An 18,398-nucleotide genomic window follows, 5' to 3' on the forward strand; every position below is an offset into this window, starting at 1 on the left:
CCCATTACTTAAGTAATAGTAACAACTTCCTTGCCTCCAGAAGATTATTTGAAAAACATGATGGTTCAACCTGACTGGATTTTTGAAGACGGGGGGGTTGCCTATGCAGTCAACAGCTTAAAATACTTCTGTCTTACATACTAGCGTGTGCACAGGAATGACACGAAGTAAGTCTCCTTTCGCAGACAAGAGCTTTGTGTTTCTCAGGCCAGGCGTGCTGGCAGAGCCAAGGCTTGCTTTTATTGCACGTACACAAACAATGATTCTATAGAAATGACTAAAGCAGTATTTCTCTTGTTTCCATACCAAAATCTGACAGAACACGTACCTGATCGGTCAATCATCTTCCCCTTCTGCTTTGGTCTCCTTTAAAGTACATTTACTCCTTCATCTTTTGCATGCTTAGGTGAGGAAAGCTGGCTGCCTACAGAGCTGAGGAGTAGGATCCTGCCATCTGAAGATGTTATGTCTCTTTCCCCGCTGACTATAACTAGTCCCTAGACTCATAACTTCGTGTATCTGTGCTGAGTGTCCTAAGTGAGGAAGCGGGGAGTTGCTTTGATACAGATGATACCAGCTCCTGTGACTGATACCAGCAGGAGCTGGAGGTGGGCCTTCACACTCACAGTGCTCATCTCCGGATGTATCCTGCATATCGGCACGATGACTAATGCAGAAGGAACTACGTCCTCTGCGGTTTTACCAGTTCATGCAAGATTTAGAACTTTTCTTGAAGCCTTATATACAGGTCATATCTACCCCCCAAACCTCCAGCTTAGGGTGGTCTTTATTAATTTAGAATTCAGTAGCAAAAACTAAAAACTCAGCATGAAGACCCTTCACATTCAAACAATTCACAAGCAGGCAGCTCTGGGATATCCTGGGACCCGACTTCTGACTTCTGGAAATGCTACAGTGCGTTCTTATCCTTGCACGAGTCCTTCCAGGGAAACAGAGCTGCTTACAGAAGAATGAGCTGGCCGGAGGGGAGGTCTAATGGACAACATTACTCTTTTCCCATACTTTATTTTGTTCTACAAATACGGTACAAAAATACATTTTTTTCTGAACATAATTAAATGTAAGCCTTTTTTTTGCATTTCAATCTTTCCTCTGTGACAATGTCTAGCAACAGCTAGACTGTACTCCCCTCTATTTATGAAGAGACAGTGTCAGTGTAATTTAGTTATAAAAATACTGCAAAAGACAGATCAGCATTTCTATTACAAAACTGCAGGAAAAGCTTGTGTAGATTTAATATTCCTCTCTTAACAGTTTTTAAATGCTTAGGTACTGGTTAACATTTACAAGAGCTCTCCAGCTTCAGTGAATTCTGTTTCCGACAATGACACTCAGCCAGTTTTACATGTTTTGCTCCAGAACATAGCCCCATGGTCTTGATAAAACAAAACTGAAACAAATATGTATATATTCAAATCACTTAAGAAGACATATTTACCTTTAAGTTTGAAATGAGGACAGGGCTTCTCCCTTCTAATGCACAAGGTTTCTGAAAGTAAAGGAAGACTGTGGGCTGAAAAGCCAAAACTGAGTTTCACAAAAGGCAGGTATTCTTTAGAAAGTACATTTTCAGATTCCTCCAAATCCTGATTGCATTTTTTTTTTTTTACACCGTAGAAGAAGTATTTCCCCTCTGTGATGATGAGACAGTAAGAGCAGAACTCCACCTCACTACTGATTTGGCTAAGGTATGAATCAAAGAGGGCGTTAGTCCTGTGGCCAGCCCACCAGTGACTGTTAAATAACAGCTGCATGCTTTAGTTCTGAGCAACCAGGAAAAAATGGAAAGGAGAAAAATGGTAAAAGACAGTGCTAACAAAAGGAATGCCTCAGAAAACAGAATTATTAGTGCGGAGTGATACAAAAGAGAGCAAAAAACCCCAACAGCACAAAGTGATCTTCTAAGAAGGTACAACTGCTCATCTGCTTCTCCTAAGTCCAAGAATAAAAGGATGAACCTAATGACCCGTGACAGCAAAAGAAACTCTTGATACTGATTAGGCTGGTCCCCGATAGCTCAGGAACACAAGTGCACAGAAGGCTAAGTCCTTATCTGGCAAAGGATACTTCTGTTGTGACTATTGTTCTTGCATCTGGAAACGGCAAAGAAACGCTTGTTCTGATCACAGTTTCTCAAAAGGGAACAACTGTGCTGCTGCTTCTTTCTTTTCTCGCTTGCTCTTTCTGGTTGTCTTCTCTTCTTTTTTTTTCTCTAACTGGCGATTTTGGGGCCAAAACATGGCCGCATTCCCTACTGCAGTCTCTGAACTTGGACCTTCTTCTTCATCAGAAGAGAATCCTGCTCCTTTCTCTGTCTCAGGTGCTGATGGCTCAGTCTGGAAAAAACAGGTGTGAAAATCAGCAAGTTGCTCTAGAAATCACTCCTAAGTACCCCTTTCTAAATGGGCTTGTCTTCCGTCACAGGGACACTTAATGACATTACAGAAGTTGGCTGCTCTGGTTTGGGCTTCTCACCCAAAGCACTGTGTTTCTATTCCTGGATATCAAGCATTCTTTCAACACAAGCAAAATATTTTTGGCTGCAGAATAAAAATAATCCTGCTTTAAAAAGATCATGCCTTTCACCTTTCTCAACGGGGAAAAGATTAAGAACTAAAACATCTGACTTCATAACAAAAAGCAGCCCCCTCTCATGCTGTTAGCTACTTGCTCGGCTTGGAGCAATAAATCTAGGAGGGGTTATGTCAAAACAGAAAATAATACCCAAAATAATGATGCTTTGCAAAACACTAATCTCTTGTTAAACAATAATGAATCTTTCATGGACATGACCATATCGAATTTCTGGTGTAGTTTTTTTTAATGAGTTGCTAGTCACAGACTAACAACAGGAAAGAAAAAGATTTTTGAGCAACTACACTCTGGAAGTTCTACACTCTACAACTGGAAACATAACACATTGGAAAGACTGGAAAAAATCTCTTGGTAGAGAAATATCATCCTGAAAAAGAAATCACTAATAGAAATGCAGAATACCTTGACGGAGTAGCGTTGCTTCAGTCTCTCTCTGATGAGAAGTCCTTTTGTCAGCAGCTTCCAATTCGCCAGAGCTCTTTTCTCACGCTTCTGTGTGGGATTGTTATTGAAAAGAGAAAAAGTTGCTATTTTAAGTTTCAATGTATTTACACCCACAGAAAATGGACATTTGAGGATTTTAAACTGCCATTAGAAAAACCACACCAACTTATATGTGTCACAGTAAAAGATTATAGGCCAGTAGGATTCTTAAGAGTAAAATGTATTGGTGTCCAATTATCTGCTAAATACATGAATTACAGTCACTTTCTAATGTGCACCCTGACTGTGTAACTTACGCCAGAACCTCCTCCAAAACTTTAACCTCATACGTGTATTCCTCATTTTTGTTTCCCAGCAGCCATGGAAAACTATTCCAGAGTATGCGCCATTTCAGATATTGCTACACACTTGTATTGCATCCCACTGCAGTTTGCACAGAAAGCCCCAAATGGGGCATTTGGGGGATGCAACTAGCTGCTCACAGTCACAGAGCTCTTTGCCTGTTGCTTACACAGCCCACCCTTGTTTGACTGTCCACAGTTTCACTGAAATTTACTTAATAAATGTAACAATAAGGAAGCTGCAAAAATAATTCTCACCTCCTTCTCCTTCTTTTCTATTTCTGCTTGTTCATTCTCCCAGGCAGCAATGAGGACCTCTTTATACTCCTCACAGACAACATAGCCATCGGTACTAGGAAGGAGAACACAATCCTCTGTCAGCTACTAGAAGAAAAAAGAAAGGGAGCAAATGCCTGCTGACCCAGCCAAACCAAAAGCTACTGAACATTGACAGAACTGTCTGTCTCGTAGGATCTAAGTGTGTAACTCATCACATGTACTCCTTAACACAGCGTGTACAACTTCCATAGGACATCAAAATCTGTCAGCTGCAACAAAGCAGCTTTACGTACACTGGGTGCGAGTAGCCGCCATGAAAATCAAATCCAGTGATGGCTTGAGCGCAGTCAATGTCCAACTTCCGCGCCAGTCTGTTCAGATTTGGGAGTCTCAGTTGCACACAGCCAATGGGTAACATGGATGGCAGGAAGAGATAGACATTTCCATATTCATTCCGAGGAACCTGTTATTGCAAAATTAAAGAGAAACAGTGTCACTCCTGCTCTCTGGAAAGAGGTGAAAATCCCTGCTGCAACTCAGGGACTCTCCCTTCCTTCTGACCTGCTACATTCCACTCCAGTATTTGGTTAATATTCACATGACAAAGCACAACCCTAGATTTTAGCTGCATGGTTATCTCCTAGCTATGTTCTCTGCCCAGGCCTTGTTCCTCAGGCTGTAATGCAGAGAATGCACAAAACAAACATGGGGTAGGCAAATTAGATCAACAAAATTATAAAGTTAGCAGTCTGCACTGCTAGCATCATTACTTGTACTCAGCAAGAAAGGTCTCAATGAAGTTTTGACCATTTCCTCCTGGGTACAGTTACCTCAGAACTCTTAATCCTCAATCCAGATGTTATTCACTGATCTCACCTCTGAAACATGCAACTTCTGGAAAAATAAAGCCCACAGCTCCATATAAAACACTTCCTTTAACACCAGCCCTCTGCCTCCCTAGCTACCTTTCCATCCACTGCTACAGGCGGCTGATACTCCTCTGTCTGCCAGCGACCAAACAGTGCCAGGTCCTCTTTGTCCCGGTTTGCAGGCTCTGCAAGGCGTGCCTTCCTTGCCTGGTTGGAAAATCCTTTCACCATCTGTGCAAATACAATGATCAAGCCTGTAACACCACAACAAGAAGCTGCCAGTGATTTCAGACTTTCCTAGGACATCAAAGGAGAAGGCTGTGGGAGAGAAGAAATGTCTGTTTCCTAGCTTCAGTATCCACTGCTTATAAATGATAACCCACGGCACCTGTATGCAACAGGGAGCCAGATCCTGCAGTTACACTAGGATGCCTCTGAAGATGAAAAGGGTGCAGTTCTGCTAGATACCATTGGGGTGGGAAGAACAGATAGCTGGGCTTTGAGTAGTACATAGGAACTACAGGCACAGTAGGTGGACAGATTCACAATGTAGCTACCACAAACCATGCAAGCAAGTGAGAAATCTACATCTGCTGACAGAGAGAAGGCAAAAACCAAAGCAGAACTGAGCTTGAACTTTAGAGGGCAGATGTGTTGCACAGGAGGAAGACACACCCTCTTACCTTGTAAGGCACTTCTCCAATCCTCACCACTCGAGCCTGCTTTAGCCAAGTGTCCTTGGAGTGCAGCGTGTGTACGCAGTCTCTAAAAAACCAGAAGAAAGCAACTATAAGAGTTTTAAAGTCTCTCCATAAAAGACTTCCAAACTGTTATTCACATGTTAGGAGTGGTAAAAAAGCTGTATCTAAGTGATACGCAAATGCTGTCTGAGCAGCTAAGTGCCTCACCCTGTCTATGCATGTGGCCTGAGACTACTGCTGATACCATCATGGCCTTCACACAAATTAGCTCTTAAATTTGTTACGAAGATCACAGTTGCACATAACAACATGTGCACCACTCACCTGGAGTAGACAGCCTCTCCCCTGCAGTACCCTAGGACAGCAGCTGACTCAGGATAGATCGCCTGGTATTTCAAGAGGTGCCTCTTCAGTGCATAAAGAGGGTGGTTTTTGTACTCTCCAATTGCTGTTGGTAGAGGCTGATCTTGAAGCTTAACTTGAAACTGTAGGAAATATGCAAAGAAGAGTGATTTCAGGACTCTCTTGCACGATCCTTTGTAATAAAATGATTATAGTATGGATCAAAGGAAAAAAAACACCAGAAACTTAATCAGATGAGCCAACAGACCAAAGCATTCTGTTACAAATAGGTATTTAGATGTGTACCCAGATCTCCGTATTTTAAAGGGTAATGCTAAACTGTACAGAAACCACATTAGTAAGTTTCTAGCATGGGCTGTCCAGTACTTTTGCCATTCAGATTTCTCTGAACAGCCTCCATTTGATATTATTTTAATCTATCATTGTATATTCCCTTTAAAACATGCTCAATCTGAACATTTCAAGCTCAAATACAAACTTCCTTCCTCATGGAAAGATTTCTAATGATTTTTGCCTGAATGAGAACCTGAGGACTGCACTCCTGGCACTAAATGTCCTGAATAACCTATTGCCATTTACCTCATTTTCCTCCTTCTTGTCTCTTTCCACATAGGGACTTCTATATGGCTGCAGCGTGTCTTCCCACCACTCAGGGTCCACACGGCTCTTCCTTGTTGCAGTCATCCACACCGGGTCATATCTTTGTGTCACATCCCTGACACTCCCATCATTGTCAAATCCCACAATGTAGGAAAGCGGCTTTGTGGCATACGTGAAGCACAGTTGAGGCTGGCCAACGTTGCCATGAACACAATCTACACACACCCACTTGTCCTCACGTTCAAGGAAAACCTCCAGCCACTGGTCTGTGCCCATCACTTTCCTTACCTCCTGCTGTCCATCATCCTCATCACTAGAAATTATTTTGTTTCTCTTTCTCTGGGCATGAGGCAAGGCTGGCACCGTGCTTTTTGCTGACCTAGGGTCAGCTCCATATGAATTTTTTGATAGCCTTGATTCTGAAGTCTCAGTTTTTGGGCTTTTTATAGCCATTACCTTTGACTTCTGGGAGCCCACTGAGCTCCTCTGCCTTTTAGACACAGTTTCAAAATCCTCATCGGAGAGAGGACTCTCCTCCTCTGAAACCTCAAAGTCCGAAACACTGCCGTCATCACTCCCACTCTCTTCTTTGTAACACACTTTGGAGGCCACTCGTCTCCGGCGATCATTCTTGGGCCTGACTGGCATATCTTTTTCTACTAAACTGTTCTCTTCATTACTAGATTGCTTCTGTTCCTGGCTGCCTGTAGTCAACTTTGACTTGCGTGTCCTTTTGGTCTGAGCAGTTTTGTGTTTCTTTGGCTCCTTGTTCTCTTGTTCGCTCTCTGAGGATTTTTCATCCTGTTTGGCTTTTCTGCAGGGGCATTTTTTTGCCACAGCTTTGGGTGTTGTGGCAGAGCTCTCCCGCCCCTCAGAGGTACCGCTGAGAGACTGCCTCTTGGATGAGCTTTTCCCCTGCAAAGAAAGAGGCTAGGTCACTTTCATTATCATGGCTAAGAATATGTTAAAAAAACAGACTGAAATCAGCGCGAGGTGCATGCAGACCAAAGGTTGGCCACCACGGCCTATCTGCATGTCTTAGGGGCTCAAAAACTTCAGGAAAATGGCTGAAGAGAGGTGTACTCAAGCAGCAAGTGTTTTCTGTCCAAGTTTTACAGAAATTTAAAACCACTGAAGCATAAGAAGTCTTTGCTGAAACACACAAAATGGGCGGTTTTTCTAAAGGAGAAACCTAAAAATTAAGCGTTTGCGTCTTCTGCACTACAGACAGAACATTGTCATCACCCTGGTTCATGCAGTAAGTGATTCATTTCCAGCTGCAACAGCCAGAAAGTTTTTTCAATCCTACTGTATAAACCAGGGACCTATTCCTTATTCCACACACCCAAAAAAATCTACCTTTGCTCTTGTCTCCTTGAGAGGAATAGGCTGAAAAGACATCACAAGGCGACACAGCAGCTGCAATGCTCGCAGAATAATTAAAAATATCTGCAAAAGAAAAAATAAAGCATGTTTAACCTTTTTTCAAGGTATATAAAAACACCTCTTGAAACTCTTTTACAATCTGGGTTCTGTTACAAATCATTTTCATTCATACCTTTTACACAGTGCTGTATACACTGACACAGATGTGTAGGTAGCCCAGTTGCTATAGTATTAAAGCACGGCACAGTCTTCTCTGGCTCTTATTTATGTTTCTACCGTGACGGGGTACTGCTGTTAACTCACAGATGAGGAACCAATTCCTAAAGAGGCTAAATGAACCATCCATTCTTGAGGAGAACTGAATAAGATGACTCTAAATCCTGCCTCCCAAAGGTGGCCAAAGCCAAACACATACCATCAGCTGAACCCAGGAGAAACACTGGCCACTCAGAGAATGTCATTACACTCACAACTGAGCAGCTAACAGCTCTGACCTGGCAACTGCCTTCCTGCATGGGACTCAACTGAAGCTGCCTAAGCAACGCTTCATTCGTCCCCATTTCTCCTGTCCCAGGAAGTGACATCTCTGCATTTCCACAGCAAGTTTGCAAAGCCACCACAACTGCTTCCTGCTTTGCAGCAGAGAAGCTGCAACATTCCACTTTATCAGCAACAGGGCAGAGCTGCAAGCCAAGCACCTGCAACGCAGCAGCTCGTTTCTGCTCTTTCAAATGTTCCCTGTCAATTTGATGTCCCGAGTTTCCCGCTCCCTCAATTGTTTTACCAAAATCTCTGTGTGACTTGAAGCAACTCACTCCACTTCTCCCCTTAATCCAATTCCACCACAAAATGACTGTAGAGTCTCCTTTTGAAGCCTTGTTCTCGGGCTGCTCTAAATCAAAGCTCAATTCCTTTGGCCTTTAATGGTGACTCACAGTAACAAACTACCAACCTTCTAACTCAAAGATCTGTAAAGAGTTTCTCTGGCTGCAAGTAAGCCCAAGAATTTCCTCATTCAAATTAGTACTTAAGAAGAAACCTATTAAGCTCGTTTTCTTTGATCTACACTGCCAAAGCATACTTAAGAACAAGTAGCTCTATACACTATACATAAAGCCATCCACAGCAGAACACAGAGCACGCAGTGACACCAACCAGAACTAGAGGCTCCAGTTAGCCACAATTCAAATTGAAGAATTTAATGACAGAAGGACTTCAGATAAAAATACAACAAAAAGAAAAAGCTGCAGAATCACCTAAGTCACCAATTTGTATCCTCCAAATCCATTCCTCAAACACCACTTTCTGTATGACCTGACAGCACTACAGCAATGATGCAGCATGCAAACTCAGCAACCAACCCTGCACTTCCCAGTGACTTACATGAACCAACTCTTCATCATCTCGTGCAGCATAGATGGCAAACCGCCTCTCCAAGGTCGACTGAAGGGGCTCTCCTTTTTCAGTGGTAAGCTCATCATTGACAGTAAAGGTTCCAACAAACCTGAAATATGAGACACTGACTTATTGTCTAGTGTTCATGACTGTATTCTTAAACTTCATAGTTCATCCTTTCCTTCTGTAAAAAAGACAAGACTCTCACCCTCGTACTTAAAATCAGAAAAATCACTGAAAATTGGTAATTACATTTACCCCGCTCCCTGAACCCTGGCTCTAAATTCTATGTGACAGCACGATTAGGAGAGAGAGTTTTACCATTTCACCAAGTTGGAAAGGTAGAGAAGGTCCACTTGGCCTGCAGACACTCTTGTGAAGTGGGTGGGGATGATGGATAGACCAATGGCATGAAGGTCTGGCTGGCTGCAGATCCTGTTCCTATAGAAACCATTTGCTAATAAACACAAGAGGTGAACCTGAGAGAAAAAAGTTTCTATAGTGAGTTCACAAGAGATTTTCTTTGCTGGCACTATTGTCCATGTTAAAGATGAGGAAGGCTTTACTGCTCCTTTTAACAGAGACAGGCAACAATGAAGCCTCCCAAGCATACATAGGGTAGACACATGACTGTCTTCAATCACCATCAGAAGACAGTAAAGCCTGGGAGCCCCTGTCAGTGCCTCCTGCTCTACATGACTGACAGTTTAACCCCGACAAAATGAGCAGATACACACTCATTGAAGAAATATACACCCTACTCACATCTGCTTTGATTTAGATTTTTACTAATGCAGTCACTGATGTTTCTAACTTACAGTTTAGGAGACGTCTAATGAGCATTTGTCAGGACTACAGCTTTTTTATTTTTTCACTTCTAGCCATGGCCCCATATTACTTGATCAAAATTAGTTTCTTCTTCATTACAAAATCAGTTCAGACATCTTTATGCTCAGTTTTTCTCTGCCAGGTTTCTCTGTGACCAATACCTTATGTGTGTCCTCACGAACCTCCTTGCTGAAACGTTTCATCATTCTCCGAAGATACATCTCAAACTCGGCTTTCCTTTTTTCTCTGCGTAAGATTACAAGAGAAATGGATGTTGTGGGTTTTCTACAGACCTGACTTTCTAGATTCCTCAATCGGATGAGTTCACAAAGAGAATCCACCCCAGAGAATCTTCTGTGCACATTTGACCAAAGTTTAGTTACTGGCTATGTAAATAGGCATACAGCCTGCTTATGACTAATAAACTGTGAACTCCATGTACCCAACTACTGAGAGCTTGGGTATATTCAGACGGCCTAAATTCCACCTAACTTTATGTGCCTACAATTTCCTAGCAGACAGCTTTGGACAGCTCCAAACTAAACTTGTAATTCACTGTCTGATTGGTTTGACTTTTAGATTACTGCTAGCATTCCATTCAGATTCCTGGAAAAATAGTTTTCTCTTCATTGATGAAGTCTTTCAACTTAGAGGCAACAGATATTCCGGTTGCTTTGTTATGAAGGCGTGGCCTGGGACAGTGCCCACCCTGTAACAGCACGAGGTGTCATCAGGCCTCCCGCTGCCACACAAAGAAAGCCCTCCTTGGTATAATGCTCCTAGCTGCCAAGGACATTCATTTGACCCACCTATTCACACCTCAGATATGGGCACACAGAGACTTCCACCTGAGCTGTTAAGATAATTACAGTAAAACAATGCCATTCACCCACAGGTCTCCTTGAAGAGAGCTACTACTGTCCCTGGTTTGGAAATGTAGATAGTAAAGCACAACAAAGTTACATGCTTGATTTTCAAGGAAGCTGAAAAAACTCCATTCCCACTGAAGATTTTTGGTACAATTGTCAGTGTGTGAACTGTTCTCCATCCCATGACCTCATATCATTCCAAATCAACAGTCTGCGCAAAGTGGGGATTTCCACCCAGAACAGAGCAAGTCAGTGACAGTCAAGACTTAGCGTATTTTTAACTTCATCTTTTAACAGCCCTCCATTGCCTTCCCTGTTCTTACCGCCTCTCTCTTTTCTTCACCTGCTCTGGGGTTTCAATCTCTATCTCCACAGGATTGCTTGGCAGCACCACTGCCGGAAGAACAGCAGCTTCTTCTAACTTAACTGTGGCAGGTTCCTGGAGTTCTGTAAAAATAAAATATTACCAAATGGTAAGTAAACAGGGAATACATGCCTCAGGGATGTCTGACAATGGGATAAGAACCTACCTATTCCTTCTCAAGTGTTCAAACAACCTACATACAGAACATTCCCAGTAATTACCAGCTCCTGGATCTTCCGTAACACTGTGGGTGCTCAGTTACCTCAAATAACTGTGGGATGCCAGTCACCTGCTCTTGAGGAATCAGCTCAGCACAGTCTAATGGCAAGTGACTGCCACAGGCAAACTCAAGCAAGAAAAAGGTGAATGAAGCAGATGTGACTTGAAGAGTACTTGTAGAACAGCAAAGAAAAAAACTGACAACTGTTCACTTTAGAAGGCACAAATCTGTAGCAGCAAAATAGGAAGATTATGATCATCATGATTCTTATCAGTTTGTTGATGGCCACCTAAATGAACAGCTCAGCCGGTTTCATCTCCACTCTCCTTTTCTAGGAAGTCACAGTTTTGAATCTTCAAACCGACTCATTCTTAGCTGCTCAATATTAGATAGCACAAACAGCTGAGAAAGTGCTTTGCGTGGTAGCATAATTTTAACTTAAGCCAACAAATAGTTAAATAGCATCAGGTCAGTAGTTGGGGTTTTTCTACTTTGGAACCATTCTAAAAGCACTGTGAGACAGGAGCTTTTAAAGATACAGATATGCACATGGAGCATACTTTAGGTACACAGAGTATATATATCTACCTGAATCCAAATGAGAAATGGTTCAAAAATCAAATTACAAAAAAAAAAAATCTGTGTATATTTACTCCTTAAAACGAGTAAACACGCAATTGTTACCTTCCACGTCCTCCCATTCATCTTCACTTTCACCATCATCATCGTTGTCAGTATTGTCTTCATCCATCTCTTTTTTAACAGGAGATTCTCTCTTCAACTTTATCTCCCGAGGGGGCTTCAGTGAGTCACTGTTAAAATTATCAAAATGGCTTTAGCATCAGGAAGTGTAGGTGCTTGTTTATTTAAGAAAAATAGAGAAAGAACACACTAAAAATAGGGAAATAAATGAAGCATGACCTCTGCATCAGCAACAACAGATTGAGTGTTTGACAATAAAACCACAGATACTTTCTCTGTAAAGCAAACCGTCTTTGCCATAAATAACCATGGGCTCAATGGAGCAACACTTTTTCAGTGCAAACTTAGGTCCTGGTTCTGCAAGGATGTTTAGGAAGGAAGATGCCTGAATCTTCAAAAGGCCCCATCCTTTAGAACAGCTTGTACAAATCAGTCCTTGGAGAAATGGTTCACTTAATCATTTGTTCTTACTGAACCTTCAAAGTGCACTGAAATTGAAACTGTTTCTGTTTCACTACACTACTACCCAAGGCTCTGGCTGGCCAGTGAAATGAGACCAATCAGTTTAATTTCTTTTTATTAATTCATTTGCTACAGCAATCTCCACAGGCAGACCATGCTGATATTATATTTGGATTCCAAAACACACCGGAGAATGATACGTTTAGAGATTTCTGGTCATCATTTTAAACCCAAATCTCAGGTCAACATTTCTATTCATGCTGGATTCCATAAAGCCTCCCTAGTCCCATGTAAAAACTACAACAAATGAAAGAAAATTTTACATTTAAACCATTGAATTTGAAAAGGCTCACATATTTGCTTCCCATACAGACTATCTTCCTCAGGACTGACTCTGCAATGAATAAGACAATACTTCTGTCCAGCTGTGTGACACAAATGTACTAAATTGGACCGATAGCCTAAAACAAACTGCTCAGATGCGCATATGCAGCACTGGGCCCTAAGCAAATAACATGTAACCATGAACAGAGAGCTCCTATAGACGCGAATGATAATAAGTAAACTTACCTGCAAGTTTCCTCTTTGTTACAATTCCCTTTATTTCTAGTAATTTTTTTATTTTCTTTTATTAGTGATTTTGCCCCTTTTTGTTTTGAAGGCTTATTTGTTGAGTTGGAAACTCCAGTATCACAATCTTCTTCCTTCTTCCTAGCCAGAGCTTTTGAGTCGTTCTTCTTTATACTGGGCTTTTTCTCTTCAAAATCGTCTGCCCAGAACAGAAGAAAGGACGATATGTTAAAGGATGAAGTCTCATTTCTATGGCGATCAGAAACAATACCTCCATGGACTTCATTAGAGCCAGCTACAGAAGAAAGTGAGCACTCACAATGACGAGCATGTCATTGTTTCTGAATAAATAGGTAAGAATTGAACAACGAGACCTGTTTAAAGAAAATACTCATAATAATGTAACGCACAAGAAGTACACAAAGATTCCTATAGTCCTACCAATGGGGTCAGTTGAAAAACAAGCATCGTACTTGCCACTCAGAAGAAATTATTATTCTGTGAAGCTGCTCTGGGGAACTTTTTCCAGGGCACCTCCGGGACACGGACCCGCATGTCCCAGCCGCCCTCGGCCGCCGCCGCAGCGGGGGGGTGTCCGCAGCCCCGCCACGGCTGAGGTGAGACAAACCCTCACCGGTTCGCTCAGTGCTTCCAGACAGCGTGTGGGCCCCACCGGACATTTCATACACGGATTTAAACCCCCGATTTCTGGGTGAATCGCCCCGCCCTCTGGCACTGTGGAGAACACAGCTATCCACGCCTCCAGCCTGAGGTAACGGCCCTTTCCCTCACGGGCGCTGCCGCGGTCCAGCGCTGCGCTAAGGGCGAACTGACACCCGCTGCTCCCCGACCCCTCCCGAAGCGGCCTGAGGCCTGGAGCGACCCAAGCACCGGCGATGGCGCAGCGCCCGGCCCGGCCCGCCATGGCCTCTCGCCCGCACTCACGTTCCTCCTCCTCCGGCTCCGGCTCGCCCCGCGGCGCCCCCAGGCCCCCGGAGCGCCTCTTGCTGGCAGCCGCCGGCCGGGGCGATGCTTTGCGCTTCTTGGCCATGGCGCTCCCCCGGCAGCAGCCAGGCTGCGTCCCCCGCCGCAGTCCCCGCCGTGCCACCGCCCCCCGCCCCGCCCCCGTCGGAGGGGAAGGGGAAGGGCCATAAAGTCTCGCGGGAGAGCGCGGGAGGCGGTTTGAAAGATGGCGGATGAGGTGGACCAGGTGAGCGGCTCTCTGCTTCCCTCAGGGCGGGAGGTGGCGGCGAGGCCTTCCCCGCTGCGGCCGGGCTCGCGCTCCCGCTCTCCCGGCGCCTCCCGCCTTCCCTCCGCGGGCCTGGGGAAACCTCCGCGGCTGGAGGGGCGTAAGATGGAGGCAGGCTTTCGGCTGCCTAACTGGGGCTCGGCGTACCTCCCGGCAAAGCTCTCCGCTTGGGCAGCCTTCCTGAGGGGCAGCCCCCCGGGGGCAGCGCTTTCCCTGTGAAATGTAGTTACTACCGGCCTCCGTACTTGTGCTGCCGCCGGGGTTGTCAGGAGTGCGGGCAGGGCTCGCTTCAGGCCCCTTTCCCCCAAGAACCGCCGGAGGAGGGAAACGGAGGAAAGCTGCTGAGGAAAATACCGTTGGCTCTGCCTCACTGAGAAGGAAATAGGTGGCATGCTGCGGGATATGCACAAAAAAGTTCATGCGTTTTACCTGTGATCCTGAAAGTACACCTTTATCATAAAAAAGAGACCTCAGCCCAGATTTCTAACCTGCTTTGAGGCCTGGCATGACTGCTGTGTTGTTGAGCTAGGCCTCAAGGAGAGGTGTGTGTTTGGGCAGGAGGGGTAGTGTGTTACACAGCTGGCTGACGTGTGCTGGCAAAAACGGCAGTGTGTGTTTCATGTGATGGCACAGCTGTGGTGCTGGTCCATAAGCTGGCTGGTTCATGCAGATTAGGCTTCCTGCTGCAGTATGGACAATCCTTGCTGGTAAGGAATATAGTTTATACAACAGTATGTGTGAGGCATGATTTGCTGCAAACTAAACAGAAGTCTTTTAACTCCTTTTGCTCAGGCTGATGAATATCTGTAGTGTGGTAATATCAGCTGCACTCAGGTTCAACAGGATGTGAAGGAATGTTTTGGAATATCTATCTAATCTATGTTCTTACCTGTTTGTTTTCTGTGTCTCACAAACACTGAGGAATGGAAAAGTTCACAGGCTTCTGTACAAATAACTTTTTTAATTTTGTTTTTTAGCAACAAACAACAAATACTGTAGAGGAGCCACTTGATCTCATCAGACTGAGTCTAGATGAGCGAATCTATGTCAAAATGAGGAATGACAGAGAGCTTAGAGGCAGACTACATGTAAGTAACACTTTCAGAACACTACCATGCTTATTCAGCTAAACACTGGGCAGCTTGTTTTATGTACAACAGTCTAGTACACAGGTGCTCCATCCCTGGAAACATTCAATGTCAGGTTGGACAGGGCTTTGAGCAACCTGTTCTAGCTGAAGATGTCCCTGCTCATTGCAGGGGGGTTGGACTAGATAACTTTTAAAGGTCTCCTTCAATGCAAATGATTCTATGATTCTTCCATTGATTGTTTAAAAACGTAAGTTTAAAAGTGCAAGTAATTGTATCTTATGGTTAAAAGTGCAGAAGTGGTTAGAGAAGGTAGGGTAAAGATCATGTTAGTAACAAGGGCTGAACCCTTTCTCTTATCAAAAGTGTTATGTTGTTATAGAACACTAATTTTCTGTAACAATGTGATTGGTGGCAAAATCTAATTTGTTCAGTACTCTGTCTGCTATTAAATGCTTCTCTAGAGGTTCAAGAGATGTATTTAGTTTTTCTTGTCTCCTGAATGATACCTAGCAATTCATTCCACTGCTTTTGGCTTCTGTTTCTGTGTCTGTGAAATAAGCAATAATGCTGCAGGTCCCTTGTGAAGTACCTTGAGGTCTCTTTAAGACTGAATTAAGAATGAGATTATCATTATCAAACAGGTATCTCTTAAGGCACACCCTATGAGGGTACAACTGGATATGTACTCAGCTGGATTCTCTGCAAATCTTGTTTATCTAAGTGCTTTCTTCTGAGAGTGATATGTCTCTTGGTGAGACAGATTTTTGCTTTCTTTAAGTCGGTCATACTTCCTGAGTACTGTACTGTGTTGGGGAAGAGGTCCAGCTGCCCCATGTGCTAACTGGGCCTCAACCCCTTTGGGAACACAAAGATGAGGAGAAATCCATGAGGCACATGTGTAGTTTGCAACATGCTTTCGTAAGGTGTTTGGAACATGTGCTTATTTTAAGTTTTTGTAGCATTGTGTGAATTACAGCTTTCATATCATTTAAGTTGGCCCCAGGCAATCAATTCCAGGAGGCTGGACTGCCAGCAGAGAATGTGTGTCACAGAATCACCAAATGGTAGGGGTTGGAAGGGACTTCTGGAGATCATCTAGTCCAACCCCCCCGCCAGAGCAGGTTCACCTAGAGCAGATTGCACAGGAATGCGTCCAGGCAAGTTTTGAATACCTCCAGAGAAGGAGACTCCACAACCTCTCTGGGCAGCTTGTTCCAGTGCTCTACCACCCTCAAAGTAAAGAAGTTTTTCCTCACGTTTAGATGAAACTTTCTGACTGAGTTTGTGCCCATTACGTCTTGTCCTGTCACTGGGCACCACTGAAAAAAGACTGGCTCCATCCTCCTGGCACCTGCCCCTTAAGTATTTATAAGCATTAATAAGATTCCCCCTTCAGTCTTCTCTTCTCCAGACTAAAAAGACCCAAGTCCCTCAGCCTTTCCTCTTAAGAAAGATGTTCCAGCCCCCTAATCATCTTTGTAGCCCTTTGTTGTACCCTCTCCAGCAGCTACCTGTCCTTGAACCGGGGAGCCCAGAACTGGACCCAGTACTCCAGATGTGGCCTTAATGTGTAGTTGGTTTAATGTTAATGAAGTGTGTCTGTCTCTGAGTTCTTGCATGTGCTTTCACTGAAAGCTTCAGAGCTATTTCCTGGAAGAGTGTTTCAGTGAATATAAATGTCTTCCCTTTTCTTCATGCTGCAAAGTACTGATTTGTTGGCATTTATGTTTGAAATCATAACTATAACTGATACTACTTTGTTTTGATGTAGTGGCACATTTTGGTCAAAATCAGGCTAAACTAATCATGTCTGAAAGTCTTGCTATAATTTTGATTTTATTGAGCTTGTGTTTGAATTTTGGAAGAAATAACACACTAACTTCATTCCTACAGGCGTATGATCAGCACTTAAATATGATTTTGGGTGATGTGGAAGAAACTGTAACTACAATAGAGATTGATGAAGAAACCTATGAAGAGATTTATAAAGTAAGGACTTTAGTGTATTTATCCCCATAGACAACTTTTTAAAACTAAACTATGTTGTATTATTGAAGTAGTATATTGATGACTACTTTTTGAACCAAAATCTAAAAGAAGTTTTGGGCAAATTGTTATGAAAGTACAAAGGATATCCAAAGACATGGTGTTAGTTTTATTGATCTCTTCACTGTGCCAGAACATTGTGTGTTTGAGCTTATATTTGTTGGATTTGTTTCTGCTGTTTTGTTATGAGTGAATTTGGTCATATGCTTAGCAGATATGTTTCGTAAACTATGCTTTTGTAAATGTAAACTTTTCTTTCCTTCTTCGTAGTCTACCAAAAGGAATATTCCGATGCTCTTTGTCAGAGGTGACGGCGTTGTGCTTGTAGCTCCCCCGTTGAGGGTTGGTTGAAGCAACAAAGGATTTAACCTTGTTGGAAAGTTTCAGACTTTTGGACAATGGTTCGTGTTTTGATCATGTGTCTCAATTCTGTACATGTTTTTTATAGGATGTTTTTGTCTGTCTTTTTGGGAAGGGGATGGAAGGGGAACCCGTTTGTTTTGCAGAAAGTACATGTAGTCAATTGAAGCAGTGTAAGTCCAACCTGATTTTCTTAGAATTAATGTAACTGCTGTAAATCGGCTGTCTTGTCACATCAGTAAAAGAATCCTTAATTCTTTCAATCTTGGCAATAGCACTGTCTTAATTTTTTGTTTTAAATAAATTTCATTTATCTTTCAGATTTGACTTGTCATGTTTTTATGCAGAGGACATTATTCTTACGTTCTTCTATAGAGCTAGTGCTATATTAAGTTGTAGTACATATCCTCGCTTTCTGAGAAAATGGTAGCTTTTGTGTGTGTTGTGTTAATTTCTGTCCTTACTAATACTCAAGTCTTGCAGATTGATGTTTGGGAGGGCAATACTACATGAATCTACCGTGCTATAATTTATGGCTTTTCTGTGTTCAAATTCTTGATGCATATACCCTTGTAGGGAAATAGTGTGTATATATATATGCATCTTCCACATCAGACATGTAAAGAAATGGGCTTCTTTACAA

General features: G+C 43.1%; 2 protein-coding genes across 2 annotated transcripts; one reads left to right on the plus strand and one right to left on the minus strand.

Annotated features, from left to right (window-relative positions):
- Positions 1-992: 992 nt before the first annotated feature.
- On the minus strand, positions 993-13,188 carry XPC (XPC complex subunit, DNA damage recognition and repair factor). The gene is made up of 15 exons (XM_059823105.1): positions 13,010-13,188; positions 11,960-12,087; positions 11,015-11,138; positions 9,984-10,068; positions 9,316-9,473; positions 8,983-9,103; positions 7,573-7,662; positions 6,439-7,128; positions 5,575-5,735; positions 5,233-5,314; positions 4,646-4,780; positions 3,974-4,143; positions 3,660-3,753; positions 3,019-3,108; positions 993-2,357 (listed from the first exon to the last, which is right to left on the minus strand). Exons 2-15 carry the CDS (start codon positions 12,024-12,026, stop codon positions 2,145-2,147), a joined length of 2,280 nt encoding a protein of 759 aa, XP_059679088.1. The 5' UTR covers positions 12,027-12,087; positions 13,010-13,188; the 3' UTR covers positions 993-2,144.
- Positions 13,189-14,180: 992 nt separating this feature from the next.
- On the plus strand, positions 14,181-18,077 carry LSM3 (LSM3 homolog, U6 small nuclear RNA and mRNA degradation associated). Its single transcript, XM_059823359.1, has 4 exons — positions 14,181-14,219; positions 15,236-15,346; positions 17,243-17,338; positions 17,666-18,077. The coding sequence occupies exons 1-4, from the start codon at positions 14,199-14,201 to the stop codon at positions 17,744-17,746; spliced, it is 309 nt and encodes a 102-aa protein (XP_059679342.1). The 5' UTR covers positions 14,181-14,198; the 3' UTR covers positions 17,747-18,077.
- The last annotated feature ends 321 nt before the right edge of the window (positions 18,078-18,398 follow it).

The sequence above is a fragment of the Gavia stellata genome, chromosome 12 (genome assembly GCF_030936135.1).
Source record: "Gavia stellata isolate bGavSte3 chromosome 12, bGavSte3.hap2, whole genome shotgun sequence".
NCBI lineage: Eukaryota > Metazoa > Chordata > Aves > Gaviiformes > Gaviidae > Gavia > Gavia stellata.